This window comes from Pavona decussata, unplaced genomic scaffold, assembly GCF_977016875.1.
Source record: "Pavona decussata unplaced genomic scaffold, jaPavDecu1.1 SCAFFOLD_72, whole genome shotgun sequence".
Lineage (NCBI taxonomy): Eukaryota > Metazoa > Cnidaria > Anthozoa > Scleractinia > Agariciidae > Pavona > Pavona decussata.
The window spans coordinates 2602855-2620478 of record NW_028145491.1 but is presented as its reverse complement, the minus strand read 5'-3'; the positions used below and the strand labels follow the sequence as shown (position 1 = coordinate 2620478).

Here is a 17624-nt window from a genome sequence, read left to right as displayed (position 1 = left end):
GTGCATTTCTGCACATAAGTGAATATTTTTGGATCAACTGTACACTAAGACTACACGAGACTGGTCAATGTTTCGGCTTGTGCTTTGCTTGTCTCGGTTTTTTTTTTTTTTTTGTAATTCACAGTGATGGCTGCTTTCGACTGTTTGTAATTTTCATCTATAGTCTAGGTTTTCCTCATAAGCGGTTTTCTCGTTCTTTGTGGCACGGGTGTCATGTTAGACTTACTAAAGTCTTACTTTCACTTATTCAAATGATAAGTCTGGTCGCGCTCAATGCACGCTTGGCTGGAAAGTGGGTGGCCGGGATGCCAACGCGTTATTTCAGCCCCTTAGTTACCGTTACCGCCCAGAACATGATGACGCTATCAAGCGACAGCGTGTCTACACAGGGTCCCTGGTTGACGGGGAGTTCTACCCTAGGGAGTTCTAGCAGGGACAAGGAAGTCGAATCGCGAGAAACGCGAGAGCCCGGAAATTTACCGTTGATTCAAGGTTTACCCTGCCAGCAATCATCCACTGCCCTCTCTCCCCTGCATTTCCCCTCGCGGCTAGAATCTGAGGGAAAAAATGTCGACTGCTAGGAGTCATGATCAAGAGACTGGACGAGGCATCAGAACTCTGAGATCAGATACATTTCTACGCTGCCACTCGGACTCCATAGGCATGACAAGTCGGTGTCCTCCACTCAGCACTAGTCAAGCATCTGAATCTGACCTGACTGTAAGGCGGACATCTTTCGATTGGCCGACCGGTTCACTTTGTTGTGTGAAACAAAAGTATACATGAGAGATCTCTAAGGCGGACCGGCATCAAGTTAGACCCAAGGGTGTCTGCCTTAGAAGGAATCAACTGTTCAGTTTGGTTTCACTATGTAAACAAAATTACTTTAAAAAATGTTTACTTCACAATGATATATCCATATTTTACCTATTGTAATATTTTATGGGGTAGTAATTATACATCCACACTTAAATGTCTTCACAAGGTAAAGAAAAAAATTATTCGTCTCATGACTTTCTCAAGATACCAAGACTCAACTACTGCATTGTTCAAACAACTAAAAATACTAGACATATTCCAGCTTAATACTTTTCTAACTAGTCTTTTTATGTACTCACAAAGAGCAGACATGTTACCAAATACTTTTAAAAACTATTTTGTACAAAACAAACAATTTCATCAGCATAATACAAGATCTTCAGCAAAGTTACATATTCGGTATACTAGAACAAATTATGGAAAATTCTCTCTGAAAGCTAGAGGTGCTAAATTATGGAATAATCTCCCTGATGAGGTGAAAGATGCTAAATCCTACTTTTCATTTAAGCGGAAAGTGAAGCAGATCTGTTGCTCAGACATCAGTACATAAAGTTTAAATTACCGACATCGCCATCACAATCTTTTACTACTATAATCCTAATATTAATCTTAATATTAATTAGATACGTATATATATTTGACAGCTATCAAATTATATAACAATAGAAAATATTAAGAAATAGGGGATCCCCTAAAGAAAAGTTTGCAAAAACTTGCTGGGATCTCCTGCCAACAATATATATGTACAATGTAGAAAACCTATTGATTGTATAAAGATTGGGGCAAATAAAAAATGAAATGAATGAAAATGAAAATGTTTTGGCCGTCACATTTCTCTTCCCGGATGGGTGAAACCCCGCATCGAAAATATTCCTTAATAAGTGTCGTTTGTTAATGTAACCTGGGCCAGGCGCTGCTCAGTCTTTTCGTTTCCACCAATTACGATACGAGTCCTGCTATTAAAGGCTGGGTCTGACAGCAGGAGCTGAACTCACAACTAACGTGATTCGAATGCATGGGTAATTTTAAAGTTTTGTTGGATCGGCTCTCTGTATTTTTTGAAGGGGGCACTTCTTACATCATTTAGTCACTGATTTGTGACAATTGAGAGTCGAATATAAGAAACTGGTATGAAAACACTCTCTCCCCCTCCCCCCAACTTGTATGCGCTCGTTAATCCCTAATTCATGCTAATCAGTCCCTGCGTGAGTGGGACTCGGGTCACTTGTTTTGCTTTGTGAATGGCAAGATCACACTTTATCCCAATATATCGAAATATATTAAACTAACTGCTCATTAGCGGTCGCAGCACAGATCGCTGTTATTCAGTGTAATGATCAAAGAGGCTTACATGAATCACCGTAGAATTATGAATATTTCCTTCACGCCAAAATACACAAACAACAAAAGACGCGACTGTTTTAGAGGAAACAGTTCATTGGAAATAAAATTGGAGGGTACGCAAGTCCGGATCACGAAGCAGCAAGCTTCCTATTTCCCGTCTTGTGCCAAGAAAAGTCATTCAGCTTGCATTTTCTTTGGAAAGTGAAGCAATTCGTGTCAGAATTAACACATTTGATTTTCAAAACACATTTCCTGTAGTGTTTTCGACGAAAGGAAAATTTGTTTACTTTCTACGAGGGTTATTTTTGTACCATTGTCTTTTCGAATTACAATATCCCGCCTCTAGCTGGAACACGTGACCAATCTTTTTGTTCGGTTCCTGTGTGTGACCGCAATGTGAATTTATTACAGGGATGGGATTTCCGTTGTATTTCACAGCGATTTTTTGATATAAGCCTGTTTGTTTTCAGCGTAATTCAACTGTTTGGTAATAGTGGTGAATGGATAGCGTGGAAACGTCACGAGTTTCATGTGATTCTGCGCTTGGCTTTTTGATACGTGCTGGTGGAAGCTTAGGCGTTAGCTTGTGTCCTAGCTGTTTTTAAAAATTTGAGTTCGTTTGTACGTCACGTCTAATATCGGAAAGGAGGAAAAAGGCGAAAATTACGAGCTTTGGAATAACTTTAAATGGCAGTCAGAGGTGAGTCATCAACGGTATAAATCTGTTTGTGGTGTGCCAGTTTTCCTTTCGTATATAAGCTTACTGTTTTACTGCAGTCGGACTTGAAGGTGGATTTTTGATTCGCGCAGTCAACTTGTACAGCTTGGCTGCAGCTTTAATAACAACGTTTTTGACAACATATTATTTGGTAAAAAGTTTTGAATTTTCGTCATATGACCGTCATAGTTAAACTGGATCCTAAACATTGCATGATGAATGGGTTTTTGGTTTCAATATTTTTAATCGGTGAAACTTCTACAAATTTTCAAACGTAAGCTTAGGTCTTATTGAGGAGCGTTGTTTGGCCTGTTTCACAAATAATTTGTAAGAGCTTTTGTTCACCTTAAGACTTAAGGTTAAATGATAATTTTGATTCATGGACTCATCAGTTGAATTTTGAAGGGAAGAGCTTTCTAAAAGTTCCATATTATTGTGCAGGGACGTGTCAACTAACTGCCCTTTGATGTGTAAAGCTTACATCATCGATGCAGACGGATAAGAAATATTTACGACCGGTCATCTTTCTTGTATGAGGGTGAAGTAGAAAGTAATTGACCATTTGAATATATTGAAACAATACTATAGCTTGACGACGGATGGCCATGAAAATTATAAAAAAAAAGTATTAGCTCCCTCCATAGATTTGTATGTATTGCCACTGGACCGGTTTATCACCACGGAAGACCTGCATCTGCTCGTGCTTAATACCAGCTAAAGTCCAACTTATATATGTCGGGGCATATCTGTTTCCTTTATATAGTTTCATTATAGCTTTTTTTTATTTTCGCTTTAATTTGTTTCTAGGTTGAAGAGTATTTTATATGACTTTTGCTTCAGGTAGCAGCACTCTTTCCAAACGGATACACAAAAACTTTCACATTCGTCGTAATTTTGTTTTGTCCCCAGTATGAATTCTAGAATTGGTGAGATTTTTATTCACCTCGATACATAAAGCGAGATTTCCACAAGTTGGTGACGAAAACGGCAAAAGGGAACCATATAAATTCCGTGTAGATTTCCACGTGTAAGCCAACTCAATACTGTTGGAAATCTGTCCTGTATGTTGGTATTTCCTATTTGGATCGAGCTGTCAGAACTAATGAAGCGAATAAAATCATCACCTTGACGCGTGGATGTCGTGCGAATGACTTCAAGTCGTGGCACAAAAGGGAATATCACATTCTTTTAACTCAATATATACTATTAATAGTGTTTACTATCTAGAATAATGTATGTAGGGTTTGAAAAAATGGGTTAGTTTGTGTCATCAGGCTCAGAATTCCAACTAAGCTTATAAATATCTATTTGTTTTGGTTGGGCAAGTTATGTATTTCCATCATCGGTTGTTAAAATGGCTGTTCTGCACAGTGAAATGTCAAGGACTTCTTCAGTAGACAAGTTCCATAGCACTTTTTTTAATTAACCTGTGGTATTTTTGGAAAATTACTTTAAAAAAAGTGAGAAAATAACTGAAAATAATTTTCTATAAGGGCTATAAAATAATAAGTTATCTATGATCAGGACTGGAATGTCCTAAATACATGTATGGAGATTTAAGTCCTGGCTGAGAATAACTTCAAAAAGAAAGGTGTTGTTTGTACATTCATATGTAATTTGGGTGTAGGGACTATGATTGTGTTGCCCTTTCCATGGATGAAGAGAGATTAAATTTTGTTCTCTGTATAAAATTAACATGTTTAACAAAAATTGTCAGTGAGTTTACCCGAAGTATATCAGAGAAGCACTGTTATCATTGTAGCATAAGCCCCACAAAATCAACTTTTTCTATTAAATTATTGAATGTTATGCACCATTATCGGTATCATCCCATATATATGTAGATGTAAGTGATACAGTCATTTGAGTTCTTTAGTTGAATTCCAGTGTTGCTGTAACACAAGCCATAGTTATGCTATTAAGTGATAAACGGTGTATTTTCACACAAAAGCTTTTAATTAGATTGTTAAGGACTGATTCTCCAAAAATATGCCAATGTGGATTATAGGTGGTATTTATAATTCAGTGACAGTGTTTCTGGTGGATAGGAACTGAAGGCCTTGTTGATAACGTTTTAACTGTTTATGTCAGATGTTTATATAAGAACAGGCTTGGTCCTTTTCCATGTTGTTACCTGTTTACTTTTTAAATGCATTTCTGTCATTCACATTTCACACATACAATAATCCCTTTGTGGACCTAATGAGTACCATATACATGTATAAACTATCAACTGAATTTTCCAAAGACTTTTCCAACAAGTTAACTGGGATCAAAAAAGCATTAAATTCTGTATTTCAAGGTGCAGCTTCATTTATAGCAATGACAGATAAGTTATAGAGAAAATGAACCATTGAAAGTATAATTAATGTGACAGTCCATGGTTCTTCCTTTGTTTTTCTGTACACCTCTTTTGATTGTAAGCACCAGCTACTTTGTTTTATATACTCAGCATTTAATTTTCAATATTGATGAAACCATAATTTGCAAGGCTTTGTTTTAAGGATTTCAGAAAAAGAAAGTCAGGCTTTCAATTTTGAGGCCTTTAAATTTTCTGCATTTTTAAATTTTTGAAATTAATTAAGACAAAAGATATAATTAGATAGCACTAATACAATAATAATATATTACAACTTTGGTGAAATCTAGTCATAGCCGATTCACGTACAAATGACCTACCTATAGTTGGTGTCATGCAGTTTGCATACATGCAAATATGAATAAATGCCAGCTTGAAACAAGCTTTTTTTCTAAATGGGCTTTTTTCACATTTAATTTTTAAGGTTTTTGGTTCAAACTGCACTGGTTTAAGTTGAGTACCTTCTCTTCTACACAATGTGCTCCTAAATCACACAGTAACATCTCAGCTAATTATTTCAAAAGATGAACAAGTTTCAGCTATTTCTAAGAAAGAAGAGATTCTGAAGGACTTTTTAAGCTGCAATCCATTTTCATCCTGGCCATGTGTAGCCAAAGCATCTAGTTTTTATAGACTTTAGAAAACTAGTTTAATTAACTTTAATAACAAAAGTGGACTATTATTTGTATGTTTCCATTGTTGAAAATGGCTTTTGCCTTTGGCTGAAAATAGCTGATTTTGGTCTCTTAAAAGATACATTTTTTATCAATCTGAGTGAGATTGAATTTAATGTTAAAACGATTTGTGTTAAGCCAGTGCTAAGCACAGTTTAATTTAAATTTCAGTTACAAACAACTTACTTGAGTGCCAAAGTTTGCATGATGGGGTATCAAAGTTCAAATGTTCTGTGACAAAGCCTGCCATGGTTGATAGCAGTGTAGGTCATGGTTGTGTGTATGTGTATGTCATGGGCAAACATTGGCTGCGTTAACATGAAAATGGAATGTGTTTTGTCCTGGGATTAGTCTCTTTCTGGGATAAAAATTCTTTGTTGTTTTATTGCGGGATTCCAGGACTAAGTATTTGTAGTAAATTATACCCCACATATCACGTACTAGTCTCATGGCAGTCTTACAATTCTTTTGTGGGGTGAGATCAGACATGTATCAGCATGTAAAGGCGACACTGGCAGCCACTATCCGTTCATATTTTGATCTCTTGCTCCCACCCAACCCACACATGAATGTGAAAGACAGATGAAATCAGAGATCAACTTTATTCCTCCTCCTCCAAAGCTGAAATTCTTCAAGGGATACCGCTAAATACTGTCCAATAAAGATTGGAATGACAATTTTAATGCCTTGCTACCACCGCCTTACTACCAAGTTTCCTGTAGCCTTGTGGTAAAGCATCAGAACTAGTAAACGGAAGGTCATAGGTTCAACTCCTGTTGGGAGAAGGTTCCCTGATTTTCTTTCCTGAGTATGCCTGTATCAGTAACAGAAAAAATACATCTATCAGATTTAATATTGTTTTACACTTCTTTGGTCTTAAGTGTTGTTTCCTGACGTATATAGTCATAAGATTACAACTGGAAATAAAGTATCATTGCGAGATGCAGAAAGGTATCATGTTTACATGAACTTTTAGGTATATTTCATCCTGGGATGAATTTTTATCCTCATGATGATGAAGACAGGTTCATGTATGAAATCATCCCAGGAGAAACTCGTTTCATCTTGGAATCATGTAAACACTAAGAAACAATTGAAATAACCAGACACTGAGATGAGATCAATGCAACGAGATCACTCTTGGAAACAGGCCCTTAGCTGGATGCAACCAGTGGATTTAAAAGTATTTACCAGAGCTTTCATTAAGGTCTGTAACCTGTAGCACCTGTTACAACTGAACACCCTTGCAAGAACCTTGATTTTATTGGTAATCTTGATGGATGGATGTTAATTGTACTCAGACAGCAACAAGATTGTTATGGGTATGAAGATCAATACAAAACATATAGCTAAAAATGTAAAGACAGCCATGTTTACACTGACTTTCTTGACTTGAAAGAAACAAACACATTTTTATTAATATTTGTTGATTTTTTCCTTTACAGGGAGTTTGTGCCTTTTGGTATTGTTATTTGATGTTCTGCTGGCTACTCTATGCAGTGCAGGATATGTTTTTTCCTATAGCAACTGCAGAGGTAAAATGAACTTTACAAAATTAATATAAATAGTTTAAACAATACATTAACTGAGGTTTATTAACTAAGCTTTGTTTCTTCATTTGCGGGGCTGCAAAATACAGTCAGTCATTGGACAAATATATGCCCCACAAAAATTAGCTCTCACCTGATGAAATCCCTTCCAATGTTATTGTGATGGGACATAATGTCCAGGCTGCTGGTCTGAAAACCATACAGGGACTGACATTTTTTAAACTAATAAAAACTATCTTGAGTATAATTAATTTAGTTTTTTGGTATCACTTATATTTATATCTAATGTAGATTTATATGTAATTATGTGACTGTGTAAATTCCACAATAACAAAAAAAGATAATAATTATATAATTATATTATGTTTGGTCTAACCAAACTGGTGAATTAGTTGTACTTGCCCTTTCAAGAAGGAACATTGTTTGCAGCTCTTTTATGTCATCTTAATTAAACGTCTGCAGACAAGGAGCAAATGACACCTCAAACAATTAAAGTTGGTGATATATACTACCTGTACGAAATATCTGTTGCCAGGTCTCTTTTTTGCAGAACTGAGATGCTAACAGTTTGTATGTCATTGGTACATGTATGTCCAAGGTATATACTAGATAGATGAATTAATTGAGTGAAGTCTTGTTTGCTTTCTTTAGATTGTGTTAGATTCCCTTCAAATGGAACCACAATATCACGTGTAGAAAGAATCCTTATTGATGAAAACAACAACAGACTTTTTGCGGGAGCTACGTAAGTTATTTAAGTTGTTGAACTGCACCAAGTTTGTTATGCACATACAATACTTCACAATTATTTGACTAATCTAAGAACAAACAACTCATAAGTGTTAACAAAGATTGTAAGTTGTATTCAAAATATATCTTGAAGCACAATATTCTCTAGAAGATGAAAAGAATATTTTCATTCAAAATGAGCACTGTCCCATCAATGAGTCCTTTCATGACTACACCAGATTGACCCAAACATTGCATCAAATCAAATCCAGTTCCTGACATGACACCTCATATGACAATGTGCATCAATTTTTGAACTGTGGTCTACTAAACAATATACTGTAGCATTCTTCAGTTGCTTGGTACAGTGGAACCTAGTTAATGGGGACACCAAAGGGACACGCTAAACTTCCTTATTTTCCGGGTGCCTGTATTTAGGGGGCCCTCAGAATAAACATCACGGACACACGCTTTATGGATACAAAGACTAAAGTATTAATTGTACAATAATTTAAAAGCAACAGAACAATGTTTATGGCTTAACTTTAACTTAATTTCAAACCTAAGAAACCTTATGCTTGTATTAACATTGCTTTTCTCTAAAACATGACTTGCAATGTAATCATTTAATAAATAGTCTGTGACTTTGCCCTTAAGACATTTTTAGTTTATGGTTCAGCCAGGGGAAATGACCATATTAGACAAATTATATATAGTGTGTAGATTTAGCCAGCATCTATAAAGCAAGGTTACATTTGAGAGTTAACTGTGTGCAAACATAAAAAAATAAGAAATGTCCATTAAAGAGAGGGTTTTCACTTTGAGAGCTTAAAGCTGATAAGTTTTTTGTGATTCTGTGATTTTACTAAAATCATTTTATTACTAAAAAATTTCCAAGTTAATTTTTAAAGTGAAGTATAATATGTCACATATTCAAACAGTCAACACAAATGTGGACACACATGCTTCACTTTAAAAAACTTGAAACTTTTTCAATAAATCATAAAATGATTTAGGAAAGTCAAAGACTCACAAAATTAACATATCAGCTTTGAGCTTTCAAAGTGAAAACCTTATCTTTCATGGACTTTTTTAATTTTTTATGTTTGACCACAGTTAGTATGAGAGTGTGTCAGTTAGGTCACAGAAAAGCATCAGTTGTCCCAATTACTAGTGTCTGTATCAGACAAGCTAATGTAAGAGAAAATGTATGTCAGCTTTTTTTCAAGACAAACACAATAATAAGCGGTTGTCCGTAAGTGGGGTTCCACTGTATGTGTGTGCTATGGAGGGGACATTTGGGGGTTGGAGACCCCATTTTGTGTTGATGAGGGATGTGCCTTAAAATAACAGAAATGTATGGGTTATTTAATTGTCCACTGAGATGAAACAACTTTGCAAAGAGGAAGAGGTGGCCACTTTAGGGAGATGGCCATTTATAGTAGAGGTTCAGTTGTAGATGGCAACAAAGATTGCTACTAACAGTGTAGTTCACTTAAGTCTTGTGATTGTAATATTGGTTGTTATAAATTACTAATAAGTGGGATATTTTAAGACACTGTAGTATAAAATTGCATGACTGTTTTTCGACGTAACTTGCAACAAGTATAGTTTATCACATTACTGGAGTGTTATGAACTCTTAATAATTTGGAGTTCATTATTACTTACATGCTGCTAAAATTTTTCAGGAATTCCCTCTTCCGACTTGATTTAACCAATTTGAAATTACCATCAGTTCACAGTGATGTGAGTATCAACAAAAAATTACTATTAGTACTTGTATAATAATTGTAATTAACAATAATTAATAATTATTCACTGCAGTAGAAATAGATACATTAGTGACTGGAATGTACAGGTTTGAAATTAGTGCTTTTTGTGTGACTTTTTTGGGGAAGGACTGTTTTTGGGACATTTTCAACAAGTGAAAGCCAGGGTTCTCATTTTGATGTCAAACAATCATATCAGTTTTTTTTAAAAATGGGATTTGGGTTATGTTTTGGGCCATTGGACTTTTTTTGTTCAGGGTCTAGACTTTTTTCGGATCTAAAAATTTCATCATTCTCAAATCCCTGTCACCAGTATACCTGAGTGCCCCTTCCCCCTAGCTCTCCCCTCGCTCCATCTATAATTGCTTGCATGATTGCAATTTTCTCTAGCCAAATAATTTTCACTGACAATTCTTTAACCTTTTATCTGCATGGCAAAATACATTGGCGATATAGGGCAGAAGTATCAGGGCTCGAAATAATTTCCGGAGACTCTCCGGACACGATGACCGGCCCAATTCATTTTAGCTCGGTCACATAGCGTTTCTGGCCGGTCAAATCATATAAAATAAATAACTTTTAAAACAGGGGCCCATGAACCAAAACTGGTGCTATATATTTCCAAAAAAGTTAGAGCACTTTAAAACACTCATGGTCAACAACAAAAGTAAATTACAGCAGCAAAATGAAAATAAGCTTACACTGTATGTGTATTCGAGGGCATTACTTCACACAAGAAGACTTTGATTACATCACTCGGGAACATTACAATGCACAGGATAGAATCAAAGAAGTTTGCGATTATGAACATATGGTCACATGCCTGCTGCGTGGGTTCCCGTGACGTGACGTACTGTATGCACATCCGGCTTTTATTTAACTCGCAAATCTTAAGATATATATATTTTTCTGTAACACGTTCCATGAGAATCACAACCAGTTTTTGCTTGAATGTTTTTCATTTTGTGTTATCTCTATAGACCAATAATATCTGGCAAACCTTAAAATGTTTGTACATTGATTCAGGTTCACGGATGTTTATCATTGTATAGCCTTTCATGTTTATACATTACGCACGCCAAAGATAAACACAGATAAACTTGCGAAGATTGGAATAACTATTGGTTTTATAAAGTATAGTTCCTTTGCTTTTGTACTTTGATTATATTTATTCTGGGATGAGGAATTACTTTATATGCAGGGAGAGATGCAACACTTGAAAATTAACTAATAAAAGTGAATTAGAAAAGAAATTTTTTTTAACTTTGTGACTGGAAGTGCGTGAACCCCGATGTCTGTTTTCAATGCCCGGATTGTAAACAACGGTTCTTGTTGCATTTCACCCAGGATTTCAGATCAAAGTTCCGCAAATGACAATACGCAGCAACTTGCTACAACTGAAACAACTGAACAGCATGGAAATTTTAATTTATTTCATTTTCAAAACGATAAATGTGACCGGTCAACATGACCGGCAAGACGAAAGGTTGACCGGTCAACTCCCAAATTAGTCCGGACATTGTCCGTTGACCGGCCGTTATTTCGAGCCCTGAGTATATAATGCTTTTACCATTCTTTTTTTGTTTTGTTTTGCACATCCATAATTCCCAATTACTCTTTAACATGCAACCTACTTAAAGCAAGAATTTTTTTTAAACTGATCTCTGTTTCAACTGAACTCATTATACCTGTACTGGCTTCATTTCAATGAAGCATGCCCCTTTTACTAACAAACTGAACACATCACTGCCGTGCTGCAGGCAAAAAAAGTGGCCTTTTTTTTTTCAAGTTGTAATCCATTTTCATCCTCTGTAGGATTTCCATTATCTGTACCCAAAGATAATTTTACTAATTATAGTTTCTGTGCACTTATATTTTTATTTTTAACAAAACTGAACCATTGATACTAATGTATGTTAAAGCTATTCTTAGTGATGCTAAAACCCCTCAGGGCTATATCTATTGCCTAATAAAAATTTCAAGAAGTCCAAAGCTCAAAACTTCACTAGCCCATCATGTGAAGTTTGTATTATGTAGGCTACATTGTAGTCCAAAATCCAAAATAAAATTGGGATTAGCTACTAGTGTGTCATTTTATGTCCTTTCCTAAGGCTATTTGGGTTTGTTTGTTTGTTTGTTTGTTTCTTTTAACAATAAAGTGATTGGTTTTCATAGCTGGGCAAAAACTTTTCAATATAGTTTTGGTTGATATGCTAAAAGCAACCCCACAAAAAATGTTTATAGCAGGTAAATTTGACCAAGAACTCACGGCTGAATGCAGACCTATCACATTGACTATGTTAAATTTATTTTATTAGCTCTTTCTACATGACGTTAGGACAGTCAGTTTTTTGGCCAAATTTCATATTGTAAGAAGTAATCAAAATAATATTACTATTAGTTTGTAGCCTTACCACCAAGCCAGGCAGCACTACAGGAATGTCAAAGCAAAAATTCAAAAGTAAGTTCACTTGCTAATAGTTGCTAAATCTCAGTTTTTGCATTGTTAAATGAACATTTCTATTATATGTACTGTATGATGTAAACTTATTCATCCTCCTGACTAATTGTGTTTGATAGTAAAAGGTTGCTGGATAGGTCACAAGTGTTTGTAATCTAAGATGTTAAACAACCCAAATTTGTCTCAAAATGAGTAGAAGATGAAAACCCCTGTGTTGTAGTTTGGCTTATTCACTAGGTTGTTCTTTGCTCTATCATTTCTTAGAGTTTGCATACTGGGTTACCAAAATTCTCAGAGAATACAAAGCACTATTACAACAACAACAACACATTGTTTATTGAAAAGTGATCAAGTCTAACATATTCATATTGATAATGATTTATAATGCTTGTTGTGACTATTTATCACAATATAGCATATATCTTTCCAAGTAGCAAATTTTGTTTAAAAGTCCCATTAATTTATACACTTGGCACAGCACTGAGCAAATGTAAGTTAATAGTCTTGACTTGATTCTTTTGAGAATTATCAAATTGTCAAATCCAACAAAGAACAACAATCATGGTACATTAATCTATGTTATTCACTGGCTGGGAGGTCCTTATTGGGTAAAACTGTGTCCAAGGTCTTGAGTATGGCCTAGCTGTTTCATGTGAAAACAAATTCACTGTGAATTAAAGTTGTAAGAAAAAGGGTGAAAAATGTTCTCATTTTTTCCTTCCCTTCAGGATAATTGTCGAAACAATATAAAGATACTACTGTTTGATATAAATGGGAACATTTTTACTTGCGGTACTTTTGCACAGAAGACAAGGTGCTGGAGATTTCAGGTAATTCACTATTTGAAGTGTACATTTTATGTGGAACCATATATTATGTATTGTGTCAAAAATGCTGCTTCGCCCATTGTGGTTGTCATGCTAACAGTGATTTAAAATTTGTTTTAAATTATGAAATTAAATATTTATTGAGACAGTTAATTTACTTAGTTATAATATATATAATAATTATATTAATTATTAATTAATTAATTAATTATTAACCTATGTCAATGTTAATATTTTGTCTAAGAGTTTTATGTGCTAACTTGTAATTCTGGTCACATACTAACAGTTTAAACAGGAGCAAAATCTCTTGAGTGCCCAGACTTCAACACTTACATGTATTTGACTAAACAGTGTTATAACAACAACAACAACAACAATTTATTTGTAAATTAAATTCAGATTACATAAGGGGCTTGTCCCGCAAATAGCCACAAAGCTAGTCGAGGCGGGAAAGATGAGCACGAGAACATAAATTATGGCACAAAAAAAAATTATAATATTATACAGATGGCTATAGTACCTCTATAGTACATGCAATGAAAAATTCTGAAAAGGGAGTAGCCTTGTTGGTTTACGACTGGCTTCGCCTTTGATATAGCCTGTGTTGGTTTTTATGAGTCGGGCTGAAAAATTCCAATTTATCTTTCATGTATGGCATTACTCACCTTGTAGCATGAAAAAGTTTGGTATATATTTCACCAGACTGTCCATTATACCGCGACGAATAGCGCAACACATGTCGGAGGTCAACTGAAATGAACATCTTTCACTGTGAGTGCGCATACTTTTCGCTAATTAAAATCAATTTGCATATACCTCAAAAAGAGAATAACACGCTTCCAATCCTTTTTCATTTTTTTTGTAATAACTAACGGAATAAACGCCAGTGTACAAACGTAAAATGTCCATTTAGTGATCATTAGTGAGTTTAAACTTACTCGACAGGACCCACTTACACCGTACCCGGTTGAAAATGGCAAATTTTCTTACTGATAGTATGCGTTGACTGCTTCAAATCACTAGAAATCTGCGTTTTGGAAAGTCCACTATTATATAAATCAAGAATTTCCGCTCTGAATATGTTGAGAGGGGTTTTCCGGCGGGCTTTCTGGTTTTCTGGTTTCATGCATCATGTTCGTATAATCCAATTAGAAATCCAATTTCAATTTGAATACTTGAAATGACTAACGGGTTCAATTTTTAAACAATAGATTCATTAATAGAATCTAGGGGGGTACGCTTGACCTGGTTCGACTGTAAGCTTGTCCTGTTTAGATCTCTTGCTCGGTTCAGTATATCTTTAACATACCTTAATTTACACAAATGTAATTCTCTCCTGTACATTAATCCTAGGCTCTATAAACATCTCCTACATCTTCTAATATTCAATAAAGCTCAGTGTCATTTCCTTGTTTACTTTAAAGTAGGTGGTGGTCAACTAGAAAGCCTTTGCTACTTTGACCACCACACACATTTTGTGATTTGTACTGTATTTATTTTTATCTTGTAATTATCTGTTGTAACACTTTACTATTTATGTTAACGTTGTGTAAATAGTGTGAAATTAATGAACCATGACCCATGAAAGAAACTGAAAATGACATAAATTTTTTAAATGACGGAAAGATAAGCTCTCTTGAAGTAATTTAAAGATTGCTGGTGCTGTGGCCCAATTTGTAGATTAAGAAAGCTTTAAATAGTGTTCAAAATAATGTAATATCACCGGCACTAAAAACAAGCTTAGCAATATTATACTTGCAAAATAAGAGAGATAAGTTGAGTATAAAGGATGTAACTGAAAGTTGCTGTTAATCCCTATACATACACGTACACTTGTGGTTATATATTACAAAGAAGGAAATTATAACTTAAATTGTGATTAATTTAATTATTTGAATGTGATTTTTCAGAAAACCAGTGCACTGACACCCATACCAACTGATGGTATCACAGGGATTGGTTTGACTCCATTTAGCTATGAACAGAATGTCACTGGTACATTTACAAGTAAGGATCTTGAAACATTTTTACTTAAAATGCAACAGCTACATTGTAAGTTGTGTCAATTAGTCTGGCATGGCCAGGGATGAAAATAGCAAAGTTGGGAAGGTAGAAAAACAATCACCTATACAATGTAGACAGACTTGACTTTTTGTGATATTTCTTGCTGAAAACCCTGTCTACACTGTAATCTTTCTTTTAACATACTGTGAGGGTCAGTTACTTGTCCATGTACTCTAACGTTCTTTGGCATTCTGTAATTATGACTCCAGCTCTTTGAAAGAATCTAATATTCTACTGTTTCATCAACAGATACTAGCTAATTTCCTTGAACTTAAGACACTGCGCCAGAATAGCATTAATCAAGAGCTGACCGTCTTTAATTTAAAAAGATCCCTAATTAATGGGAAGAGTTTCCTCCTACCAAATTGGAAGGAGAAGGGAATTGTGTTCATTCAGGACATTCTTGATAACCGTGAAAAGTTTATTGTTATATTTTGAAGCATTTCAAAACAAATTTCCTATAAGAACTAAGTAGTTTCTGGTTGTTTCTGCAATTCCAAATTACCTATGATTACAAAATCCAGATCTTTATGCACAAGGAATTTATTTAGAGTGAGAAGAAAATGCAACTTTTCAGCTGTCTCCTTAAAAAGATAATAATGTGCAAGAATTGAAATACAGGGACTACTACTGGCTCTACATTAATGCATGATCCACAGTAAAAATTGGGAGACAGGGTTAAACGGAGGGAATATAGAATGGCAATCAAAATGATGGAAAGTGTGTCATGAGAACAGACTCACATGCAATGAAAATTGTATTGTGTGAAATGATGCAAGAGTAAAAATATGCATAAAAAGCTGCACGTAGTGTAAGAGTAGACTAGTGGCAGAGATGGATTGTCCAAAAACAAGGTCACAAGATGGAGACTTTTTGATTCTCAATTACTACAACAGCTTTACTATTATTATTATTATTATTATTATTATTATTGATCATATAATAATTATTATACTGCCTCACTAGAGTTGGTGAAGACAAATTTAATATGGAACTACCTATATGTATGTTACATGATGCCCAGTAGACCTGTATTCCCTGAGTTGATTGGAGTAATTCAAGTATAGTCATCTTTGCAAGTATTTAACATGGAAACTAGGTGGCTACTTGAATTCAGAGAGATTCCTGTACACTACCAGTAACTGCCTACTTGTGAAACTTGACTGGTTAGAGCCACTTATCTGCTAATTTGCCTTTGAAGATGATTGAAGATCTGTCATTGACATGTTCTTACTGTTAATAATGGTGAGCTTGTTGTCGTAGGTGATCACCTGTATACTGGAATCAACTTGGCCCTTGGTACAAGCAGATCTGTTATTTACAGAAGTGCTGCGGATGCAAACAATAATGATGTTCTAATAACAGATTATAATGAGATGGTGTTAAAAGGTATAATTTTGTAAGTTCCTTTGATCAAGTATCTTCCCTACACTGTATCGTCATTTAATAATTATCCTGCAAATGGTACAGAATGTTGTCTGATAGCTAAAATCGGGGGATATTCCAAAGATTGAGCAGGATCCATTCAACGTATTGATAACAAAGCACAGTTTTATCATGGAAAAGCTGGAGACAATCTTTTTTTTGGTACAAAAAGATAGTTTTCTCCTCAACACGTGAAATTATGTTTATCACAGGATACCTGTACCATATTTGGAAGTGTTCTAATGTGTTGAATAGTAAATCAGGACATCTGAACAAGATGTCATACTCCACCCCCCCCCCCACCCTACACCAAAAAAGGCAATTTATTTGTGTTTGGGAGATGAGGGTGATGTTATATTTTTTGGAAGCCATTTCTGAATGCCAGAAACCTTTTCTAGAAAGTGAATTGCTTATCTTTAACTCGATCTCACTGACCATTCCCAACTGATCTAAGCTTGGGGTTTATATAGGATATTGAATTCTAAGGCTTTATGTGCAACAGAGTTGGGCAAGGTTATAGAATTGGTACTTTAAGTTACTACAATGCAGGTCAAAAGTGTTGGGACACTTAGCGAGATACTACTGAAATAATCTCCCCCACCCCCTCCCCCCCAAGCAATGTTGAGATTTGACACTACAACACAGATTTCAACAAAAATACTGTTTATCTGCATCTTCCAACATTGTTTGGGGGGGAGGGGGGTGGTACGCTCCAATTGTGACCCCAAAAAGCCAACTTTACTTGGAATACATGATTATTGGACAGGTGTCCCAACTACTTTTGACCTGCATTGTCTGAAAGTGAGTATTTGAAAGAGATCAGGTTTGTGGCCTATTGGTCGATGAAAAGCGGGGCTTCCTATGAGAACTCTTGTTTGGTAAG

At 35.2% G+C, this 17624-nt stretch overlaps 1 protein-coding gene across 2 annotated transcripts in view; it reads left to right on the top strand.

Annotated features, from left to right (window-relative positions):
• Positions 1–2131: 2131 nt before the first annotated feature.
• Positions 2132–17624, top strand: part of LOC146476958 (semaphorin-4A-like) — a 36549-nt gene continuing 21056 nt past the window's right edge. Inside the window, exons 1-8 of one of the 2 annotated variants that reach the window (XM_085114060.1) lie at positions 2132–2863; positions 7360–7449; positions 8116–8209; positions 9884–9941; positions 12366–12425; positions 13154–13255; positions 15163–15259; positions 16580–16705. In XM_085114060.1, coding sequence (XP_084970186.1) covers positions 2851–2863; positions 7360–7449; positions 8116–8209; positions 9884–9941; positions 12366–12425; positions 13154–13255; positions 15163–15259; positions 16580–16705 — 640 coding nt within the window. In that variant the 5' untranslated portion in view covers positions 2132–2850. The remainder of the gene's footprint in view (positions 2864–7359; positions 7450–8115; positions 8210–9883; positions 9942–12365; positions 12426–13153; positions 13256–15162; positions 15260–16579; positions 16706–17624) is intronic. The other variant, XM_085114061.1, reaches the window with a different exon arrangement.